Source organism: Phyllobates terribilis, unplaced genomic scaffold, assembly GCF_046119375.1.
Source record: "Phyllobates terribilis strain yellow unplaced genomic scaffold, ASM4611937v1 Scaffold_5__5_contigs__length_657084704, whole genome shotgun sequence".
Lineage (NCBI taxonomy): Eukaryota > Metazoa > Chordata > Amphibia > Anura > Dendrobatidae > Phyllobates > Phyllobates terribilis.
Genome location: NW_027362765.1, coordinates 16,013,840 through 16,038,102, shown reverse-complemented (window position 1 = coordinate 16,038,102; position 24,263 = coordinate 16,013,840). Strand labels below are relative to the sequence as shown.

General features: G+C 44.0%; 1 protein-coding gene across 2 annotated transcripts in view; it reads right to left on the bottom strand.

Moving 5' to 3' along the window:
• Nucleotides 1-16,851: 16,851 nt before the first annotated feature.
• Nucleotides 16,852-24,263, bottom strand: part of LOC141270526 (uncharacterized) — a 124,931-nt gene continuing 117,519 nt past the window's right edge. The window contains exon 8 of one of the 2 annotated variants that reach the window (XM_073680561.1): nucleotides 16,852-23,251. In XM_073680561.1, the coding sequence (XP_073536662.1) occupies nucleotides 21,978-23,251 (1,274 nt within the window). In that variant the 3' untranslated portion in view covers nucleotides 16,852-21,977. The remainder of the gene's footprint in view (nucleotides 23,252-24,263) is intronic. The other variant, XM_073680560.1, reaches the window with a different exon arrangement.

Here is a 24,263-nt window from a genome sequence, read left to right as displayed (position 1 = left end):
GACAACCCCTTGTCATTCTTCTTGTTTGGACTCATTAAAATAAAATCATTCATACTCCCTGGCACAGTTCCAGTGGTGTCAGGACTAGCAATCCCGAGGCTCACATGAGGTTGATACATCACACAAGCCAAATCAGCGCCGGCTTCACTGTTTCTGCCTTCGGATGTATGGAACATTAACAGGAATCCAGGGCTGCGGCTGCTCTCTGACTTCCTCTTATTGTTCGATTTGTCCGAGAGTGGGGACATTGACACCAGGGCTGATTGGGCGCAGGGCTCACATGACGTCACAACTTCACATGAGCCCTGGGAACGCAAGTGCCGACACCTCTGAAATAGCGCAGCATGGGAGGTTTGCATAATTGTTTTCATTTTAACAGGACTAAACAAGAGGAATGGGAAGGGGTTGTCCAAGTAGTGGAGAAGCCCTTTAACCCCTTAAGCCCCGCGGGTGGTTTGCACGTTAATGACCGGGCCAATTTTTACAATTCTGACCACTGTCACTTTATGAGGTAATTACTCTGGAACGCTTCAAGGGATCCCCCTGATTCTGAGATTGTTTTTTCGTGACATATTGTACTTCATGATTGTGGAAAAATTTCTTCGATATCACTTGCGTTTAATTGTGAAAAAAATGGAAATTTGGCGAAAATTTTGAAAATTTTGCAATTTTCAAAATTTGAATTTTTAAGCCCTGAAATCAGAGCGATATGTCACACAAAAGAGTTAATAAATAACATTTCCCACATGTCTACTTTACATCAGCACAATTTTGGAACCAAAATTTTTTTTTGTTAGGGAGCTATAAGGGTTAAAAGTTGACCAGCGATTTCTCATTTTTCCAACAAAATTTACAAAACCATTTTTTTAGGGACCACATCACATTTGAAGTCACTTTGAGAGGTCTTTATGACAGAAAATACCCAAAAGTGACATCATTCTAAAAACTGCACCCCTCATGGTGCTCAAAACCACATTCAAGAACTTTATTAACCCTTCAGGTGCTTCACAGGAATTTTTTGAATGTGGAAGAAAAAAATGAACATTTAACTTTTTTCACAAAAATGTTACTTTAGACGCAATTTTTTTTATTTTCACAGGGGTAACAAGAAAAAATGGACCCCAAAATTTGTTGTGCAATTTCCCCTGGGCACGCAGATACCCAATATTTGTGGAAAAAATACTGTTTGGGCGCACGGCAGGGCTCGGAAGGGAAGGAGCGCCATTTGACTTTTTGATTGTAAAATTTGCTTGAATAATTAGCGGACGCCATGTTGTGTTTGGAGAGCCCATGTGTGCCCAAACTTTGGAGCTCCCCCACAAGTGACCCCATTTTGGAAACTAGACCCCCCAAGGCACCTTTCTAGATGCATAGTGAGCACTTGGAACCCCCAGGTGCTTCACAAATTGATTCGTAACAATGAAAAAGTGAAAAAAAAAACACTTTTTCATTTTTATGAATCAATTTGTGAAGCACCTGAGGGTTCCAAGTGCTCACAATGCATCTAGATAGGTGCCTTGGGGGGTCTAGTTTCCAAAATGGGGTCACTTGTGGGGGAGCTCCAATGTTTGGGCACACAGCGGCTCTCCAAACGCAACATGGTGTCGCTAACAATTTGAGCCGATTTTCCGTTAAATTTGTTAGAGGACACCATGTTGCATTTAGAGAGTCCCTGTGTGCCCAAACATTGGAGCTCCCCCACAAGTGACCCCATTTTGGAAACTAGACCCCGCAAGGCACCTTTCTAGATGCATAGTGAGCACTTGGAACCCCCAGATGCTTCACAAATTGATTCGTAATAATGAAAAAGTGAAAAAAAAAACACTTTTTCATTTTTACGAATCAATTTGTGAAGCACCTAGGGGTTCCAAGTGCTCACTATGCATCTAGATAGGTGCCTTGGGGGGTCTAGTTTCCAAAATGGGGTCACTTGTGGGGGAGCTCCAATGTTTGGGCACACAGGGACTCTCTAAATGCAACATGGTATCCGCTAACAAATTGAATGGAAAATCGGCTCAAATTGTTAGCGGACGCCACATTGCGTTTGGAGAGCCCCTCTGTGCCCAAACTTTGGAGCTCCCCCACAAGTGACCCCATTTTGGAAACTAGACCCCCAAGGCACCTTTCTAGATGCATAGTGAGCACTTGGAACCCCCAGGTGCTTCACAAATTGATTCGTAATAATGAAAAAGTGAAAAAAAAAAACACTTTTTCATTTTTACGAATCAATTTGTGAAGCACCTGGGGTTCCAAGTGCTCACTATGCATCTAGATAGGTGCCTTGGGGGGTCTAGTTTCCAAAATGGGGTCACTTGTGGGGGAGCTCCAAAGTTTGGGCACACAGGGACTCTCCAAATGCAACATGATATCCGCTAACAATTTGAGCCGACAATTTGTTAGCGGATATCATGTTGCATTTGGAGAGTCCCTGTGTGCCCAAACATTGGAGCTCCCCCACAAGTGACCCCATTTTGGAAACTAGACCCCCCAAGGCACCTATCTAGATTCATAGTGAGCACTTGGAACCCCAGGTGCTTCACAAATTGATTCATAAAAATGAAAAAGTGTTTTTTTTTTCACTTTTTCATTTTTACGAATCAATTTGTGAAGCACCTGGGGGTTCCAAGTGCTCACTATGCATCTAGAAAGGTGCCTTGGGGGGTCTAGTTTCCAAAATGGGGTCACTTGTGGGGGAGCTCCAAAGTTTGGGCACAGAGGGGCTCTCCAAACGCAATGTGGTGTCCGCTAACAATTTGAGCCGATTTTCCATTCAATTTGTTAGCGGATACCATGTTGCATTTAGAGAGTCCCTGTGTGCCCAAACATTGGAGCTCCCCCACAAGTGACCCCATTTTGGAAACTAGACCCCCCAAGGCACCTATCTAGATTCATAGTGAGCACTTGGAACCCCAGGTGCTTCACAAATTGATTCATAAAAATGAAAGTGTTTTATTTTCACTTTTTCATTTTTACGAATCAATTTGTGAAGCACCTGGGGGTTCTAAGTGCTCACTATGCATCTAGATAGGTGCCTTGGGGGGTCTAGTTTCCAAAATGGGGTCACTTGTGGGGGAGCTCCAATGTTTGGGCACACAGGGGCTCTCCAAACGCAACATGGCGTCCGCTAACAATTTGAGCCGATTTTCCATTCAATTTGTTAGCGGACACCATGTCGCGTTTGGAGAGCCCGTGATGTGCCTAAACAGTGGAGCTCCCCCACAAGTGTCCCCATTTTGGAAACTATACCCCTCAAGGATTTTATTAAGGTGTATAGTGAACATTTTGAACCCAGAGGTACGGCACATTATTTGTTTACATTAGGTCATCATATTGAATAAGTTGTCATTATTCTTGAGCGCAAGTGCTCGCTACTTGAGTTTGCATCGGGTACTCAGGTATGCACCATGTACAGCGTGTGCTCGAGTGACATGCTCGAGTCCCTGCTCCGCATGTTTCACGGTTATTAGACACCCAAAAAAAAACATGCGGGGATCGCTCGTGCATGGCAGGCAATCCCCGTAAAGTTTTTTGGCCGCGAAGCATATGGGGCAGAGACTCGAGCATGTCACTCAAATACCCACGATACTCAATGCATACCAGAGCACCCGATGCAAACTCAAGTAGCGAGCACTTGCTCTCAACACTAGTCGCCATATCGTCATCTTTTTTTCTTACTTTTGAAAAAAATCCCAACCCCAGCCCTAACCCTAGCACAACCCTAGCCCCAGCACAACCCTAGCCCCAGCACAACCCTAGCCCCAGCACAACCCTAGCCCCAGCACAACCCTAGCCCCAGCACAACCCTAGCCCCAGCACAACCCTAGCCCTAGCACAACCCTAGCCCCAAACCCAGCCCTAACCCTAGCCCAATCCTAACCCAAGAGTTTATTTTTGACGCCGTTCCTTGTGCGGTATAAGTGATTAGACGACTTTATTCTTCGGGTCGGTGTGATTACAGCAATGCCAGAATCATATGGGGTTTTTATGACTGACAGCTGTCACACACTAAAAGACGCATTTTTTGTAAAATCTAGTTTTTGCATCGCCATATTTTGAGAGCTATAATTTTTCCAGATTTTGGCAGACAGTCATGTGACGGCTCGTTTTTTGCGGGATGACTTGACGTTGTTATTGGTGCCATTTTCAGGCACGTGACATTTTTTGATCGCTTTCTATTCCGATTTTTGGGAGGCAGAATAAACAAAAACCAACAATTCAGGAATTGTTTTTTTTTTTTTTTTTTATTCTGTTCCGCGTGTGGTAAAATTGATGAGGCAGCTTTACTCTTCGGGTCAGTATGTTTACAGCGGTACCACATTTGTATCATTTTTCTATGTTTTGGCGCTTATACACAATAAAAGCTATTTTATAGAACAAAATATTTTTTAGTATCGCTTTATTCTGAGAGCTATAACTTTTTTATTTTTCGGCTGATGGAGCTATATGGCAGCTTGTTTTTTGCGGGACGAGATGACGTTTTCAGCGGTATCATTTTTATTTATATGCGTCTTTTTGATCGCGTGTTATTCCACTTTTTGTTTGGCGGTATGGTGATAAAGCATTGTTTTTTGCTTGGTTTTTTTTTTTTTTTTTTTACCGTGTTCACTGAAGGGGTTAACTAGTGGGACAGTTTTATAGGTCAGGTTGTTCCGGACGCGGCGATACCAAATATGTGTACTTTTATTGTTTTTTTTTTATTTTTTTTATAATAATATTTATTGATGGGTACATTATATTTTTATTTTTGGTGTATTATTTTTTTTAATTTTTTATAATATTTTTGCACATTTTTTTTTTTTTTTTTTCCACTTTCACACAGTTTATCCACTTTATTACTTTGTCCCACTCTGGGACTTTCACTTTTTTTTCTGATCGCCTGCATGGCACAGGAATGGAGCACCATCCCTATGCCATGAAGGCTGTCAGAAGTGCACAGTGTGAAGATTGCTTGGAGATGCACTGCGCATGTCCAAGCAATCTTCCTGCTCTCTGGTGACCCGGATGTTGTCATGACGACATCGGGTCGTCATGGCAACACCCGGGAAGCCTTTGCAGACTGCGCTGGAAGCCGGAAGAGGAGGTGAGTATCGCCGATCACCTCCCCTTGCCCCCGCAATGCCGCGATCGACTTCGATCGACTTCGATCGCAGAATCGCGGGGGTTAATGTGCTGGGAGCGGTGCGTGACCGCTCCCTGCACATAGTACCGGGTGTCAGCTGTGACAATCAGCTGACACCCGGCGGCGATCGCGCCCGCACAGCCTGTGTGCGCGCGCGATCGCGATGACGTACTAATACGGGTCTGGCTCTTAAGTCCCAGGGCACAGACGCGTATTAGTACGTCAGATGTTATTAAGGGGTTAAACATCAAAAATCACACACAGGGAGAAACCATTATCATAACTAGAGTGTGAAAAATGAATTACTGGAAAATTGTATTTTGTTGACCATCAAAAATAACTCGGATGGTGAGAAACTATATGTTATTGACAAATTGCACAAAAACACATAACAGACAGTCATAGAATTAAATGAGAAAGTGAAATTACTTTGGAACTTACCATATTTTTTGGCCTATGAGACAGACTTTTAGCAAGAAAAAAATCTTGCTAACAAGTGAGTGTGACGCGCCCCTGGGCCTGTGTCGCGCTGCGGTGCGCACGCGGGAGCTTACCCGGAGCCGGATCCGTGGAGGGTTGTAATCTCGTGGCGGTGACCCGGTCCGTGCCCAGGGAGTCAAACTAGACGGCAGTCTATTAGTAGTAAATAGTTGATGACTACGCCACCCGTTGAGTGCAGCCAGGAAGCTGCTGCTGCAGGGCAGACCGCTGAGGCCGGTGGTAGGATTGTGCAGCGTGATAGTATAACCCCCAACGGGAGGGGTATGGCCTCAGGGCAGCCGACGTGGATGATGGGGGTAGCAGGAACCACTCAGAGACGGTACGGTGTAGTTCAGGGTCTTTACTGGTAACAACGACAGACCCTCCCGGAGTACTTGCTAGCAAACGGGGCCTGGTCAGTCTTTGAGCAGATGGGATCTCCCCTGGCCAGGCGTAGTTGTAGGCCTCCCAAACTGACTGTACTCTTCTGGCTACCTTGCTAGAAGCTGATGTAAGTAGCCCACGTCCCTGAGTGTACCGTGTGGTGCTCACCCGTATGGCCGGTGACTCGGGGCCTTCTAATGGCTTCCGCTCCACGATGGCGGTGCTGGTCCCACGCGTGTGACCGTGCCTTCAGGCTTCTGGGCCAGAGGACCTGAAATCCCCTGCCCGACGGATTCTGCTGCTGGGTAGGATTTAGTCCCCACAGCCTCGGACTCCGGGTCCGGTAAAGAATCTTCTTAGTCAGGGCGAGCTCTGTAGCTGCCAGCCCCTGACTCCTTGTAACTCTGCTGTTTCCTATGCTGCTTCTCTTCTCCACTCTCCTTGTCTGACTCACCCTGCCTCAGCCCCGGGTTTATACAGGGGAAGTTCTTCCCCTCCCAAGACTGGGCAGGAGGTGTGGCATGCACAGGATCCCTGACCAAAGGACCTCCCACCTGCTCTCAGACATAATATCTCTATCACTGTGGCAACCAGACCCCTGGGGTGTCACAAGTGCATCTGATGAACTGGATGCAGCTTCATGTGACAGAGGAGAACAATGAGACAATGTCCTTCCTGATCACTGAGAGAATTGCTCTCTCTACTCAAGCCCCACACTTATCTAACTGATGCAGAGCAGGAGAGAAAGGTACCGAGACCTGCACTGAGGCTGTATTTCCTGAGTGAGAAGCTGAAGGACCTTCCACCCGACTAGCTCAAGGACCTTCCACCTGACTAGCTCAAGGACCTTCCACCCGACTAGCTCAAGGACCTTTCAAATCATGAAATCAATCACATGATCTGGAAGGAACTGCAAAATAGGGTAATGTATATACAGTTTATTGGTATGCCCTTTGAAACCTTATTGTTGCAAAACATACTGATGGCTTTGGTTATAGAAGAATTTCTAAACTACTGAAAGTTCCAGTGAATGCTGTTGCAGCAATAATACAGTAGTTGAAAGAACATCATTTCACCATAAACCAGCTGCGACCAGGTTTCAGACAATTTCCGACAGAGAAGTGTAAAGAATTTTCTAAAAGATTGTCCATGAGCCAAGGATTACCTGAGGAGAGCTACAGAAAGACCTGGAATCAGCAGGTACAGTTATTCCAAAGAAAAACTGTGTAATGCACTCAACCTCCATGGCCTACATGCATGCTCACCATGCAAGACTCCATGGCTGAGCACGAAGCATGTTCAAGTGCATTTAAAGTTTGCATTTAGACAAGAATGTGAAATACTGGGAAAATATAATCTGGTCAGATGAGACCAAAATTGAATTGTTTGAATGCCATAATACACGTTTGAAGGCCAAAACGCACTGCATGTCACCCCAAAAACACCATATCAACAGTGAAGTTTGGAGGTTGGAACTAGTGAGGACTGTTAGAGGTGCTCGGCGAGTACTTCCTGGATGCCCGGGCGGGAGCTTGAGTCCCCACCCCGCATGTTTGGTGCTATATAAGACCCGGTGACCCTATGCTTGTCACAGTCTACCCTTCAGACAGACGGAGTAGGGAGAGGTGCTGCTGAGCTAAGGAGATTTGACTGTTTATTTAGCCTGGTAATAGGTATTCCAGAGCAATATATATATATACAGGTGCTTCTCAAAAAATTAGAATATCATCAAAAAGTTAATTTATTGCAGTTCTTCAATACAAAAAGTGAAACTCATATATTATATAGAGTCATTACAAATGGTGATCTATTTCAAGTGTTTATTTCTGTTAATGTTGATGATTATGGCTTACACCAATGAAAACACAAAAGTCATTATATCAGTAAATTAGAATACTTTATAACACCAGCTTGAAAATTGATTTTAAAATCTGAAATGTTGGCCTACAGTAAATGCACTCAATACTTGGTCGGGGCTCCTTTTGCATCAATTACTGCATCAATATGGCGTGGCGTGGAGGCGATCAGCCTATGGCACTGCTGAGGTGTTATGGAAGCCCAGGTTGCTTTGATAGCAGCCTTCAGCTCGTCTGCATTGTTGGGTCTGGTGTCTCTCATCTTCCTCTTGACAATACCCCATAGATTCTCTATGGGTTAAGGTCAGGCAAGTTTGCTGGCCAATCAAGCACAGTGATACTGTTGTTTTTAAACCAGGTATTAGTACTTTTGGCAGTGTGGATAGGTGCCGAGTCATGCTGGACAATGAAATTTCTATCTCCGAAAAGCTTGTCGGCAGAGTGAAGCATGAAGTGCTCTAAGATTTCCTGGTAGATGACTGCGCTGATTTTGGTCTTGATAAAACACAGTGGACCTACACCAGCAGATGACTTGGCTCCCCAAACCATCACTGATTGTGGAAACTTCACACTAGACCTCAAGCAGCTTGGATTGTGTGCCTCTCCACTCTTTTTCAGACTCTGGGACCTTGATTTCCAAATTAAATGCAAAATTTACTTTCATCTGAAAACAACACCGTGAACCATTGAGCAACAGTCCAGGTCTTTTTCTCCTTGGCTCAGGTAAGACTCTTCTATTTATTGGTCATGAGTGGCTTGACACAAGGAATGCGACACTTGTAGCCTATGTCCTGGATACGTCTGTGTGTGGTGGCTCTTGAAGCAATGACTCCAGCAGCAGTCCACTCGTGAATTTCTCCCAAAATTTTTGAATGGCCTTTTCTTAACAAACCTTTCAAGGCTGCGGTTATTTCGGTTGGTTGTGCACCTTTTTCTACCACACTTTTTCCTTCCACTCAACTTTCCATTAATATGCTTGGATACAGCACTCTGTGAACAGCCAGCTTCTTTAGCAATGACCTTTTGTGGCTTACCCTCCTTGTGGAGTGTGTCAATGACTGCTTTCCGGACATGTCAAGTCAGCTGTCTTCCCCATGATTGTGGGCCTACTGAAACAGAATAAGGGGCCTTTTTAAACGCATAGGAAGCCATTGCAGATGTTTTTTGTTAATTATTCTAATTTACTGATATAATGACTTTTGTGTTTTCATTGGCTGTAAGCCATAATCATCAACATTAACAGAAATAAACACTTGAAATAGATCACTCTGTTTGTAATGACTCTATATCAGGGGCGGGCTATTAATTTTCCTGAGGGGCCACATGAGACCGTGACTGTTGGAGAGGGCCGAACCAATAGGCTGAAATTAATTCTGCTCAATATTAATATTAACTTTAATTCTAATTTTTATATTAATGATAATATTAATTGTATAACTTAATATTGAGCAGAATTAAGTGTGCTGACATCCCCTATATACAGCTTGAGCCCTACACAGTCCCCCATGTCCAGTATGAGAGCCCGAGAGCCTCCTCAGTGTCCAGCATGACAGCCCTCCCAAGTGTCAAAAATGACGGCCCCCCTGTGTCCAGCATTAAAGCTCCCCCATATCCAGCCAAGCATCTCAGACATATAAAGACCACAACATACTTGCCTCGCTCCCCATTCCTCTGGTGCTCTACCTCTGCTTCTGTCTGCGATGTACTAACTCTCCGCAGTGCGCAGGCTGACTCCATCACATCAGCTGTTTATCATGCTGATTGGTGGAAAAGGGAGGCGGCGGCCCCTCCTCCAGCAATGCATTCACCACAGATGGAGATTCACCGTGGATTGAGACAGCCGTGATGGCGTGAGGGCGGGGAAGGGCACAGTGATGCCCGTGGACCACTGTTATCAGCCCCTCGGCTGTCTCGGTCCACAGGCCAGACTGGAAAAGCCAGAGGGCCCCACTGTCAAGCATAATATCCCTCCCCAGTGTCCAGCATGAGAGCCTCCCCCAGTGTCCAGCATGAGAGCCTCCCCCAGTGTCCAGCATGAGAGCCTCCCCCAGTGTCCAGCATGAGAGCCTCCCCCAGTGTCCAGCATGAGAGCCCCCCTGTGTTCAACATGACAGCCCGCCTGTATCCAGCATGACAGCCCCCCATGTCCATGATGAAAGCCTCCCCTGTGTCCAGCATGAGAGCCCCCCATGTCCAGCATGACAGCCCCCCGTGTCCAGCATGAGAGCTCTCCCCGTGTCCAGCATGACAATCCCCCATGTCCAGCAGGAGAGCCACCCTGTGTCCAGCATGACTGTCCCCCCTGTGTCCAGCATGACAGTCCCCCCCCTGTGTCCAGCATGACAGTCCCCCCCTGTGTCCAGCATGACAGTCCTCCCCCTGTGTCCAGCATGACAGTCCCCCCTGTGTCCAGCATGACAGTCCCCCCCCCCGTGTCCAGCATGACAGCCTCTCCGGTGTCCAGCATGAGAGACCTCCCTGTGTTCAGCATGAGTGCCGCCAGTGTCCAGCATGACAGTCCTCCCTATGTTCAGCACGAGTGCTCCCCTCCCCTGTGTCCAGCACGAGAGCCCCCTGTTTCCAGCATTAAAGCCCCCCCATTGTCCAGCATAACAGCCCCCCCTGTTTCCAGCATTAAAACCCCCCAGTGTCCAGCATAAGAGGCCCCCCAGTGTCCAGCATGAGATCACCCCTGTGCCCAGCATGACAGCCCCCTGTGTCCGGCATGAGAGCACCCCGTGTCCAGCATTAAAAAAAACCCAGTGTCCAGCATGAGAGCCCCCCCTGTGTCCAGCATTAAAGCCCCCACATATCCAGCCAAATATCCCAGACACATAAACCACCACATACCTCGCTTCCCGTTCCCCTGGTGCTCTGCCTCTGCTCCTGTCTGCGATGCACTAACTCTCCACAATGCGCAGACTGACTCTATCACGCCAGCTGTTTCTCACGCTGATTGGTGGAAGAGGGAGGCGTCGGCCCCTCCTCCACCAATGCATTCACCACGGATGGAGATTCATCGCGGATTGAGACAGCCGTGACGGCGGGCGGGTGGGGAAGGGCACAGTGAGGCTCGTGGACCACTGTTATCAGCCCCTCAGCTGTCTCGGTCTGCAGGCCGGACTGGAACAGCCAGAGGGCCAGATGTGGCCCGCGGGCCGCACTTTGTCCAGGTCTGCTCTATAAAATATGAGTTTCACTTTTTGTATTGAAAAACTGAAATAAATGAACTTTTTTATGATATTCTAATTTAATGAGATACACCTGTATAGAGTTATAAAAATATTAATAAAAATTATTGAAATAAAAAAAAAATTCCCATTATTACGGAGGGGGTCTCCTATACTTTTATTGTGTATACGGTGACTGCAAGGGCTGCCTAAAAATTTGGACACACTCCAATGCCCCTTTGAAGAGACATAGAGGAAGTGCTCATTAAAAAAAAATGTTACCATTGTTAAGGAGAGGGTCTCCTATACTGATAAACATTTACCCCTGGTGGGTATACATGATCATACTGTATAAAATACAGAATGTTAGATGTAGACCTTTAAAAAAAAATTTCCTATGGGCATATTAAACACCCTTTAAAACATTTTTATGGGTGTTGCATCACGGTCAACCTGGTGATATGGTGGTGGAAGATGAGGAGAAAGGAGGAGGCCAACAGAAAGTAGGCAAAATCAGGAAGCAGATACCCATGTCTGGGTATGAAGAGGTTCATGGGAATACACCCACTGCCCAAAAAAACACTAGATTAGAGTTTATGTTACGCTGCTATCATCCGGTGGTGTTGAGAAGTCTGGCCCAGTCCAGCCCATTTTTATAAGGGTCAGCCTGTCAGCATTTTCAGTTGACAGGTGGATGCGCCTATTAGTTATAATGCTCCCGGTGACACGAAAAACCCGCTCTGACAAAACGCTAACGGCAGGGCAGGTCAGGACCTCCAAGGCGTATAGAGCCAGTTCATGCCACGAGTCCAGCTTGGATACTCAATAATTATAAGGCACAGAGGACTCACAGAGGACGTTGGTGCGGTCAGCAAGGTATTCCTTTAGCATTTTTGAAAAATTTTACCTCATTGTGAGAGTATCCTGCGCATCAGGGCCTGTGCGCTGGGAGGGTCTGATAAAACTGTCCCAGAACTTTGACAGTGTTCCCGTCTCTGCTGGATCGTATTTGTGTCTCTCTCGCCTGTACTCCTTGGTTGTCCAACGAACTGTGACCTCTGCTGTCAGCGTTTTCAGATGGGAATTTTTTTAATAATTCGGCAACAAGGGCCTTCTGGTACAGCAACATTTTAGTAGATCTCTCCGCCGTGGGAAGGAGAGATAGAAATTCTCCTTGTAGCATGGCTCTAGAAGTGTCACCAACCAGTAATGACTGTCACCCAAAATTAGGACAACGCTAAGGTCTAACAGGTAAGACTTCAGTGTCCTCACCAAGAAGACAACTGACCATGCTCTCCTCCTCCCTCTCCTCAGGCCATCCACGCTGAACAGACGGTATGACAGTTGTGTGGGTAGTACCGTCTATAGCGCAGGAAACTATCTCCCGTTCCTCCTCCTCCTCATTGTCACCCAATCCGCATTGGGATGAGATGAGGCTGGGCTGTGTGGAATCACCCTGTATGGTTCTTTGCTCCATCTCATCGTGCTCCGCCTGCAATGCATCCTCTTTAATTGTGAGAAGCGAGCATTTCAGTACACAGAGAAGCGGGATGGTGATGCTAATTATGGCGTCATCATTGCTCAACATCTTGGTGGAGTCCTCAAAGTTTTGGATGACGGCATGGATGTCAGACATCCTTGCCAACTCCTGAGCTCTTATGTGCGGAGGCTGACCTGAATACCAATGGGTGTGTTGAAGCTGGTACTCAATAACTGCCCTGTACTGCTCACAAATCCTTCCCAAGATCTGCAACATTGACTTCCAATGCAAGGTGACATCACACACCAGTCGGTGAGCTGAAAGCTGCAAATGCTGCGGAAGCACGGCAAGGTCGACGGAAGCTGTAGGTGACTTTCTAAAATGGGCACACACGCGGCGTACTTTGAAAAGCAGTTCAGGCAGATGCGGGTAGGCTTTGAGATGTTAGGTGAACCTTCCCAGTAACTGCATTGTTGAGGGCATGGGTAATGTTCTGGGACACGTGCTTGCGTAATGCTGGGAAGGCACACTGGGAGAAATAGCGGCGGCTGGGGACCAAGGACAGAGGGACGGCCGCCGCCATCAGGTTGCGGTAAGATACCGTCTCCATGAGCCTAAAAGGCAACATTTAAAGTGCAAGCGTTCTTGAAATGTGGGAGTTTAGTAGTGTGGCCTGTGGGTGGTTTGTTGTGTATTTGCGCTTGCGTTCAAAGGACTGGGTTAGGAACAACTGAACATTGCACTGGGACAAGGATGTGTTTGCTGATGGTGGCGGTTGCAAGTGTGTAATGACAGGTGCAGAATGGGAGGCATTTTCGCCTGTGCCATGGACGAGGGATTGGCATGCACGTACAACAGCAGAACAGACAGTGGTGGCACCCGCAAACACTGTTTCTGGACCTTGGCGTTCAGCCCACCTAGTCGGGTGCTTTTCTGTCATGTGCCTGAGCATGCTGGTGGTGGTCAGGCTGGTAGTTTTGCAAACCCTGCTGATGCTGGCAAGGCAGATGTTGCAAATGGCCTTTTTGGGGTTATCTGAACAGTCTTTAAAAAACTTCCGGACTCTGGAAGACCTAACAGTTCCAACTTCCCTCGTGTTGATGTTCTGGGGAACAGTTGCCCACCTTTTGTTTGTGGCCACCTCACTGCTTGTTCCTGCCTGTTCTGGTTCTACACCTCCCTACCCATCTGTGGTACTGTCCTCGCTCTGCATGTCACCTTGCCAGGTTGGGTTACTGACTTCATCGTCCACCACATCATCTTCCATGCCAGCACCCTGGTCCTCCTCCTGACTTTCTGGCAATTGTGTTTTAGCATCATCCACCTCTTGCGACAGTAATTGCACTTTCCCACAGTCGCCTTCGTGTGACCGTGGCTGCCTTAAATATTTGGGCATCAATCTCCTCTTGCCCCTCTTGAAGCGGGTCATGCAAGAGGCCCGAATTTATAAATGGAAAAGTGAACAGCTCTTCTGAGTGTCCAAGTGGGGGATCACTTGTCTCCGGCCACTCGGCATGGTGGGAGGAAGGAGGATCAGAGTGAGGAATATGTGGTCCAGACTCATGGCTACAGAGACTGGACTATGTGGAAGACAGGTTGGGGGTAGTGCCAAAAGACAGGGTGGTGGTGTTAAACTGACTGAAGCATTATCTGCTATCCAACCAACAATCTTTTCATACTGCTGTAGGTTCAAAAGAGGTGTTTTGCGGCCCCCTAGAAGTTCAGCTAGGAAGGTAGTTTGAGATGATGTGGGTGTTTGTTGTGTTCCCTCAGCAGGCAGTTTCATCCTGCCCATGGCCTCTGCCTCTGCATGTACCACCACCATCACATCCACTTCCCCGTCCTTTGCAAAGTGCCTTGCCTATTTTAAATGTAGTAGAATATTTTACACATGCCCTACAAATTTCTGGATTTGTATTTCAGTAATATCTGATACGTCTGACGGACGCCCATGGTTTTAAGCACTGCCTTTGTAGTTTAGTATTGCTCAGCGACCACATGTGAATAGGTTCACTAACACACTATTGCTAAACTTTAAATGGAGTAGAATATTTTACATGTCCCCTATAAATTTCTGGATTTGTACCGCAGTAATATCTGATACGTCTGACAAACGTGCGCGGTTTTAAGCACTACCCTTGTAGTTTAGTATTGCTCAGCAACCATGTGTGAATAGGTTCAAGAACACACAGCCGGCTAACTAAAAAAGGAGTATATTTGGCATGCTCCACAAAATGGCTCTATTAGTATCGCAGTAATATGGGATCACATCTGTAGATGGAAAAGATCTGTCTGTATTTTGCAAAGCCAACAAGCAAAACGAGCAGTAAAATGTTCGACTATATTGCTTTTTAAGGTAATAATCAGAATTAAGAGAAAAAAAAAACAAATTAGCTCTGATATCTAGTCCAATGGATATCTGTAACAGGCTGCTGCAGCAGACAGAACGTGCAATGGACCCTATTGTGTTGTATGGTGTCCACAATCTCTGCTTGCTTATCTCCTGCTATCACCTGTAATATATGCAGCTGGATTAGCCCTCAGAAGGAATGTTAATTCAGATGGATATATATATACTAATGGAATACCTATACCTAATTATTAAATTGCCAATCCTGTTTCTCACTCAGCAGCACCTCTCCCTACTCTGCCTGTTTCTGGGGTAGACTGTGACGAGCATAGGGTCACCAGGTCGGATATATCACTGTAATGCCACAACTAAGATGGCTGTGGCATTACAATGAGTGGCAGGCAATCCCTGCATGTTCATTGGCTGTTTAAAGAGCGACAAACATGCAGGGTGGGGACCCGAACTCCTGTCTGAGCAACTAGGAAATACTCGCTGAGCATCTCGAGCAGTGAGATGCTCGGGCCAGTACTGAGCAGTGGCGAGCAAGCTTGCTCATCACTGAACAGTCTACAGTGGATGCTAAAATGAGGTCCTCAAAAAAATCACCTCAGATCTAGACGCAACCCCACATATAAGGCTGTTCTGTGCGCACAGGACCTGTGATGAGGTCACAGGAGGGGAGGAGTCAGGGGTCACATGATCAGGGGCCTCAGTGGATGCAGGACTCTGCTGTGCTGGCTGTCATGGTGCTGGATGAGGTGAAGTTTATGTGTGGGGTCAGGAGGGGTTTACAGTGTGGATGTAGCAGAGCCGTGTGTACGAGGTGTACGGAGCAGAGCCGCACGTGTACGAGGTGTACGGAGCGGAGCCACACGTGTACGTGGGTGGCGTACGGAGCGGAGCCGCACGTGTACGTGGCGTACAGAGCGGAGCCGCACGTGTACGAGGCGATACTCCCCAGGTTCGGTCGGAGACACCGCGGCTCTTTATCAGACTGTAGAACTGACACTGGACACTCGGTAAAACGGCGCTCGGACGTCTCTTGTTTCTCGCACAGATATTGATAACATAAGATGGAGTCAGACGAACCCTCCTACAAAACCTGATAAAGTCATTACTACAGGACTGGATGAGAAAGGGATTTATTCTTCAAGAAACGCTGGAGCCACAAATGAGAGAATCCGGGCCCCGTGGCTGGATACTCCGGGCCCCCAGCGTGTTAGGACCAGACGGGGTCTTTGTCCCTGGAGCTTCTCTGCTCGGTATAATGAGACTCTGATCTTGTTCTTATAAAGAGGGTTTGAGTAAAATAGAAGCTGCCTGAATGAGGACCTTGTCTGATCTCTATGTCCTTGTGTACAGAGCTATGGAGATAGCGCTATTCTCTGTATAATAGATGTGATGTCGCTGGAGCCCTAATATTCCTGTACAGGGGTCTCTGTAGAGATAATCTTACCCCAGCATTAGGGATTGGGAGAAGGCAAAAGGGATTGGGGACATTTTATTGTAATTTCCATTTAAAAAAAAAATGTAATAAAGATAACTGATTAAAAAAAAGTGGTTCATTTACCCACCATTTTGTTTGTAGGAGGTAAAGACCTGAGGCTGAAGATGCTTTATCTCCAGAAGTCTACAAAAAAGGGAGGATTGGCAACTCCGAATGTCCTTGTCTATTTTGGGATTGGAAGTTAGGAAAAGGGGCAAGGACACATTTTGGGTTTTGTTTTGGGGGGTAGGGGCAATAAATGCAATATTTGCCCGTATAGTGTAAATATATGAATACAGTTAGATCCAGAAATATTTGGATAGTGACTGAATCTTTGTGATTTCAGATCTGCAGGCCACTAATCTGGATTTGAAATGAAACAACTGGTGTAGATTTTCAGTTTGTTTTTTTTAATCAGATAATTTTTATTGAATTTTCTAAAACAATATACAAATAGAACAAAGCCAAAAAGAAGAGCATATCAATCTTAACTTCCACCCACCCCCCACCCAGAACTAAACAATTCTCAGTACAATAGTGGTATCATGGAGCATAAACTGGTACAATTCAAAACAGTTTTATAAGAAAGGACTCTTTGCTTTACAACTCTGACCTCCAGTTCTTGAAATCTGTGAATTGTCGACCAATAACATTCCTTCTCCAGCTATTACAATAATCTTATAGAGATCCATGAAATTCTTTAAGTACGATCAAGGCTCCATCACATTAAAAATCTCCTAATTGTATGTTCATATAACACGTTTATAATTTAGGTTAGGAGGATTCTATTTCTCAACAGTTCAAATGATGGTAATCCTGAGACATTGGGGGTCCCACATTTTTTCATATTGTAGATGCCTGCTTCTTTTACCCCCTTTCCCCACAAAAGCCTGTTTGCACCGTCATGACCAAGCAAATTTTACAATTCTGACCACTGTCACTTTATGAAGTAATTACTCTGGAACACTTCAACGGATCCCCCTGATTCTGAGAATTTTTTTTCGTAACATATTTGTACTTCATGAGTAGTAACATTTTTTCCATACAACTTGCGTTTATTTGTGAAAAAAATGGAAATTTGGCAAGAATTTAGCAATTTTCAAACTTTTAATTTTTATGTCCTTAAATCAGAGAGATATGTCACACAAAATAGTTCATAAATAACATTTCCCACATGTCTACTTTACATTAGCTCAATTTTTGAAACAAAACTTTTGTTCGGAAGTTCTAAGGGTTAAAAGTTGACCAGCGATTTCTCATTTTTCCAACAAAATTTACAAAACCATTTTTTCAGGGACCACATCTCATTTGAAGTGACTTTGAGTGGTCAGTATGACAGAAAATACCCAAAAGTAACACCATTCTAAAAACTGCACCCCTCAAGGTGCTCTAAACCAGATTCAAGATGTTTATTAACTCTTCAAGTGCTTCACAGAAATTTTTGGAATGTAGAAAAAAAAAATATTTAATTTTTTTTCACAAAAAATTTACTTTAGACCCAATTTTTTTTTTATTTTTGCAAGGGTAACAGAAAAAACTGGACCCCAAAATTTGTTGTGCAATTTCTCCTGAGCATGCAGATACCCCATATGTGGGGGACAACCACTGTTTGGGCACACGGCAGAGCTCGGAAGGAAGGAGCGCCATTTGACTTTTTGAATGCAAAATTTGCTGGAATAATTAGCGGACATCATGTTTGCAATCTGCCTAAATAGTGGAAACCCCCCACAAGTGACACCATTTTGGAAACTTAAACCCCTCTAGATGTGTGGTAAGCACCTGGAACCCCCAGGTGCTTCACAGAAGTTTATAACGTTAAGTTTATTGGGAAAGTTGTTCCAGATGCGGCAATACCAAATATGTGCATTTTTTTTACATAAAATTACAAATTTATCAGTACAATATATATATTTTTATTATTTTCTGAAAATATATTATTATATATTTATTATATTTTGAAAAAAATATTTGTACAATTTTTTGAACTCTTACTTTAGTCCCACTATGGAACTTTCGCATTTAGCAGTCTGATTGTAGTTATAAGGCATAGCAATGCAGGATTATTGCTATGCTTTGTAACGGTCAGTTCTGCACTGACACAAGCTAGTTAGATCATGCACTGTGCATGATCTAACTTACTTACTAGTGCCTGGTGACCCAGATGTCGTCATGTTCAGATGTACATATTCTGCAGGAAGAGCAGATACTGTAATCCTAGTTTAGTATTTAAAACTACGTACCACTTGTATTGGGAGATTGGCACCTTGTAAGGAGCTACTCGCGGAGTCCAAGGAGAACATATTTAAATCCATTTATCTCAGATGTTTTACTAATTACTGCCGCAAGTGGTTCAATTGCTATTTCAAACAATAAAAAAGATGTGGGCTCCCTTGTCTTGTACCTCTGTGCAACAAGAATTGACTAGACATTAGCTGTTAGCTCATATTTTGGCCTTTGGGGCCAAATACAGCAATTTAACCCATTTAATGAATTTGTCACCAAAGCCCAACCACCGCAATGTTCCCAACAAATATTGCCATTCTATATTATCAAATGCGTTAGTGGCATCCAAAGACAAACTTACCGTCTAACCAATATTATCAGCCCTTGCTTGCAAGTTAATATAAATCCTTCCGAGATTGATCGTGGTGTACTTATTGGGAATGAACACTGACTGATTGGGGTTGTATTATTAAGGAGATTAATTTTGAGAGTCTATTAGCCAGCTTTTTGGAAAGAAGTTTGATGTCTACTGTTGAGAGAGAGATGGGTCTTTTGAACGCTGGTAAGCTAGGGTCCCTGCCTCATTTAGGAAACACAGTAATTATGACTTCCTTCATGGACATGGGCAATGAAACCCCCTCAAAACATGAATCGTATACCTTCAATAACACTGTTAGCAATGTTCCCTTATACTGTACATAGTGTTGATTCTGCCTTCCACTGCCCCTGCTGTTTTCTATTTTCTGCAGTTTGTGACATATACCTGTTATCTCATCTTTAAGACCACTAAACTGTACATTCAAAGCAGATAGAGGATTTGCAATGTACCACAGCCATGAAAACATCTTTTATAGTAGGTTCTTCAGGTACCTGTATGTTCCCTTGGTGTGGATTAGGCTGTGGGGCAGACTGTGCCACATGCAGTTTTGCTTTCTTTTCACCCCTCCATCAATGCGGCTGCCTTTGCCATCTCTTCCTCACCCAACTCCTCCATCTGGAGCCTGTGCACAGCTGTGGAGTAGCAGCTATATGAAAGCCACCATTACTTGCTGTGACCTGTGTTTCTGTGCAGGCAAATCACTCCAGTTTGGCCACCACTTCCCTCGTCTCCCCTGCTCACTCCGTCTTCAGAGTGGCAACTGCAGTGTCATCTTGGAGCTGAGAGCCCTCTTATCCCGCCGTCTTTCTATGGGTTTTCCTGGTCATTTTTTTTCTCCTGGAGCAAAGTACCTCCACATTCAGTAAGTTATCCGGTAAATGTATGGCGATTTTCAGGATGATCTTCAGGTCTTATATCGGATAAATAGCTAGATGCTCGGCAGGAGCTCCTCCCATCTGCTTGTACTCACATGCCGCCAAGGTGGCTGCCTTTTACTTGGTCTCCAGGGTGGATACACAAGTAAGTGTTGCAGCTTTCTGAGTGAGTGGGGTAGTTGTGCAAGAGAATATCACAACAATAAAAAGACTGGCCTCTGTGACATTCACTTTGGCCAGGGAGTAAAAATGTCCTGCATCAAGCACTTGTTGACACACACAAAATTTTGATACCTACCACCAATGCATATCAAGTGGGGCCTAATTAACAACTTTTTAAAGGCAATGTATACAAAATACAAAAGCATTCAAGTATCTCATGGATACATTTTCAAGGTTGAGTGAAGCAAAGATAAAGGAAGGTGTTTTTATTGGATCTAAGATTCATAAACTTCTTCAAGATAAGGAGTTTCTCCGTTTGTTGCAAAGCAAGGAAAAGGCTGTATAGGTAGCATTTGCATTAGTAGTAACTAATTTTTTGGGAAACTCAAAAGCAGATAACTTAAGAGTTGGTGGAAAATCTCCTCAAAACTTATAAGGATCTTGGCTGTAATGTGTCCTTAATGATTCATTTCTTACATTTGCATCTAAACGGTATACCATCAAACTGCGGAGCAGATAGCAAGGAAACTGTGAGAGATTTTACCAAGGTATTGCGGCTATGGAGAAAAGATATCAAGGAAAATGGAATCCATCAATGCTTGCAGATTACAGTTGGACAATTGTAAGAAATGATCCAATATAGGAGTTCAAGAGACAAGCAAAAAAGAGTTGCCACTGAATGAGGAGTAAATTTTGTAGTGCAATTTATTTAACTGTTTATAATTCGCAATAGTGTTTAGACATGTTTTAGTTCATTGAATTGTTGCTAAGTTCCCTCCAAATAAATAAGAAAATTAGCATAACAAAATATTCAGCATTTTTATATTTGCAAAAATAATAATGTTTCAAAGTAATGAAACTTTTATGCATTAATTATTTGTAGAAGTAAAAGGAAAACTCTTTAATCTCATAGAAACAAGAGCCAACCAAAAATTTTCATTGTAAGATTTGAATTCAGGAGGTCAAAAATCATTATGAAATGGATCCTTTCAAAACTGGACCTGACAACTTTTGAAAATATATAAAACAGTGTTACAGGATCTGAAAGATCCTTGAGCTAGTTGGGTGGAAGATTCTTCAGCTGCTCACTCAGGAGGTGCAGCATCTGTGCAGGTCCCGGTACCTTCCTCTCCTGCTCTACACCAATCAGTTACATAAGTGTGGCGTTGGAGGAGAGCAGTTCTCTCAGTGATCAGGAAGGACACTGTCTCAGCGTTCTCCTCTGTCAGAGGAAGCTGCCTCCAGTCTACAAGATGCACTCACTTATTAGCACACACTTTTTTCTTGCTAAAAGTGTGCCTCATAGTCCAAAAAATAAGGTAAATTCTAAACTAACTTCTCTTTCTCATTTAATTATTCGACTGTCTGTTATATGTCTTTGCACAATTTGTCAACAACATATATAGTTTCTCCACTGTCTGAGTTAGCTTTGATGGTCAACAAAATACGATTTTCCAGTAATTCATTTTACACACTCTAGGTGTGATAATGACTTCCCTCTGTGTGGAATTTTTGATGTTTAAAAGGGGTGTCCTCTACTTCAACAATCCCTTCTCATTCCTCATGTTTAGTCTTATTAAAAAAAACAATTATACCATCCTCCTATGCTTGCGCCATTCCAGTGGTGTCGGCATTTGCGTTCTAAGGACTCATGTTAGGTTGTAACATCATGTGAGCCCTGCACCCAATCAGCACTGACATCAATGTCCCCACCTTCAGACAAATCGAACATCACGAGGAAATCAGAGAGCAGACACAGACCTGGCTTCCTATTGATACTTAATACATCCGAAGGAGGGGACAGTGAAGTCGGCACGGATTGGGGCAAGGCTCGTGTGATGTAACAACTTCATGTGAGCCCTGGGAATGCGAGTCCTGGCAACGCTGGAACCACGAAGGTTAGTATGAGTGTTTTTATTTTAAGGAGGCCAAACATGACGAATGACAAGGGGTTGTCCTAGTAGTGGACAATCCCTAAAGAAGATACAATTTTAGGTTAAAACATTTCCCACATTAAGAACATGAAAAAGGCTTCTTCCCTGTGTGACTGCTCTGGTGACTAAGAAAAGTTGATTTCTTCACAAACCATTTTCCACATTCTGAACATGAAAATGGCTTCTCCCCTGTGTGAGTTCTCTGATGTCTGATAAGACTTGATGTATCTGTAAAACATTTTCCACATTCTGAACATGAAAATGGCTTCTCCCCTGTGTGAGTTCTCTGATGTCTGATAAGACTTGATGTATCTGTAAAACATTTACCACATTCTGAACATAAAAAAGGCTTCTCGCCTGTGTGAGTTCTTTGGTGTATAACAAGATGCGCTTTCCGGTTAAAACGTTTCCCACATTCTAAACATGAGAAAGGCTTCTCTCCTGTGTGAGTTCTCTGATGCTCAATACAACCTGATTTCTGGTTAAAACATTGTTCACATTCTGAACATGAAAAAGGCTTCTTCCCTGTGTGAGTTCTTTGGTGCATAACAAGATTCCATTTCTGTTTAAAATATTTCCCACATTCTGAACAAGAAAAAGGTTTCTTCCCTGTGTGAATTCGTTGGTGTATAACAAGACTCCATTTCTGGTTAAAACACTTCCCACATTCTGAACAGGAAAAAGGCTTCTCCCCTGTGTGGGTTCTCTGGTGGCTATCAAGAAGTGCTTTCCGGTTAAAACATTTCCCACATTCGGAACATGAAAAAGGTTTCTCACCTCTGTGGGTTCTTTGGTGTACAACAAGATGCGCTTTTCGGTTAAAACATTTCCCACATTCTGAACATGAAAATGGCTTCTCCCCTGTGTGAGTTCTCTGGTGCCTAATAAGATCTGATTTCAGATTAAAACATTTCCCACATTCTGAACATGAAAATGGCTTCTCCCCTGTGTGTGTTCTCTGGTGCCTAATAAGCTCTGATTTCTGATTAAAACATCTCCCACACTTGGAACAAGAAAATCTTTTCTCAGCTGTGTGACTTTTTTGATGTTTAAGGAAAGACTTTTCGAGGGGAAAACTATTTCCATATTCTAAATGTGAAAATGGCTTCTTTGAATTAGGAGTAGTTTGTTTTTTAATGCTTATTTTGCGACTTTGATTTTCATTAGTAGTCGGTAATGAATCAGAAGATAGAACTTGTTTCAAAGGATCAGATGACAGATTTTTGCTGTGAAGGGATGATGGTATATCTGGAGTAATGGCATTCACTTCAATTGTATCCTGTGGGATCTCAAGATTGTCCGATTTAAAAATTGAAGATGACAGCTTTCCCTCTGATCTCCTTGTACAGTCATCTGCCAAGAATAAAACAAATTATTATTTTTGAATAAAAGATCCTCAAATTATATATTTTTGAACATTTCTACTTAAACTGCAAAAAAAGCAAGTTATGTAAAAATATTGAATTAGTCACCAAGAAAATGACAGTTCACAGTCTAATAGAAGACCTTATACCAAGAACCAGTAGAGCGTGGTGTTCAACTGTTTGTTCATTCTGCCTCCCAAATACGTAATAAAAAGCGAATCAATGTTATGTAGGCAAAAATAATACCAATAAAAACTTCTACTCATCTCACAAAAAAACAAGTGGTCACTCAGGTCCATCATCTGTCAGTGGAAAAACAGAGGTTTCCATATTATTAGTGGCTCAAAGGATCTTGAAAAGCAACTTTGTTTCTATAAACCAGTCCAGCAAAATTCGCTCTCCTAAAGTCAAATCTCCCCCTTGCTTCTGAGCCTTTCAGTGTGCCCAAACCACATTTAGCCTCCATGTGTTTGGGATTGCTATATTGAAAAGAACCCACTTAATTTATGGTGTGTATGTCTCTTGAAGCATAATCTGGGCACTATGTGTTGGGTAATAAAATCAGACCGGTATCCAAAGGGTAACATTTTTCCTTGCAGAGAGTGACATGTTAAGCATGTCAAGGTGAGGAGACTTAAGTAGCAAGGGTCAATATTGACTTTTAGGATTACTACTTATTATAGGTGTCTCTTCCTCTCTGAAGAGACAATTTGCATATTTCCTAAGGAGCATTGTGGCTTAAAAGTCTCACCTTGACATGCTCAACATGTCACTCTCTGCAAGGAGAAACTTTACCCTTTTTGATATATATATATATCCACATATAGCATACATAGCCAAGTCCCTATCACCCATCCCACCAATCGCATGCACAACCTCCCCAAGCTCCTACTCTAAAGGTGCGAGAGAGGAGTGGGGGGACAGACTGCTGTGACAACCTTCCCCCAGGCACAAGATCTCATAGTGCTGGGTGGGGGAGGGGCGCTTGAAGCTGGTCTTTA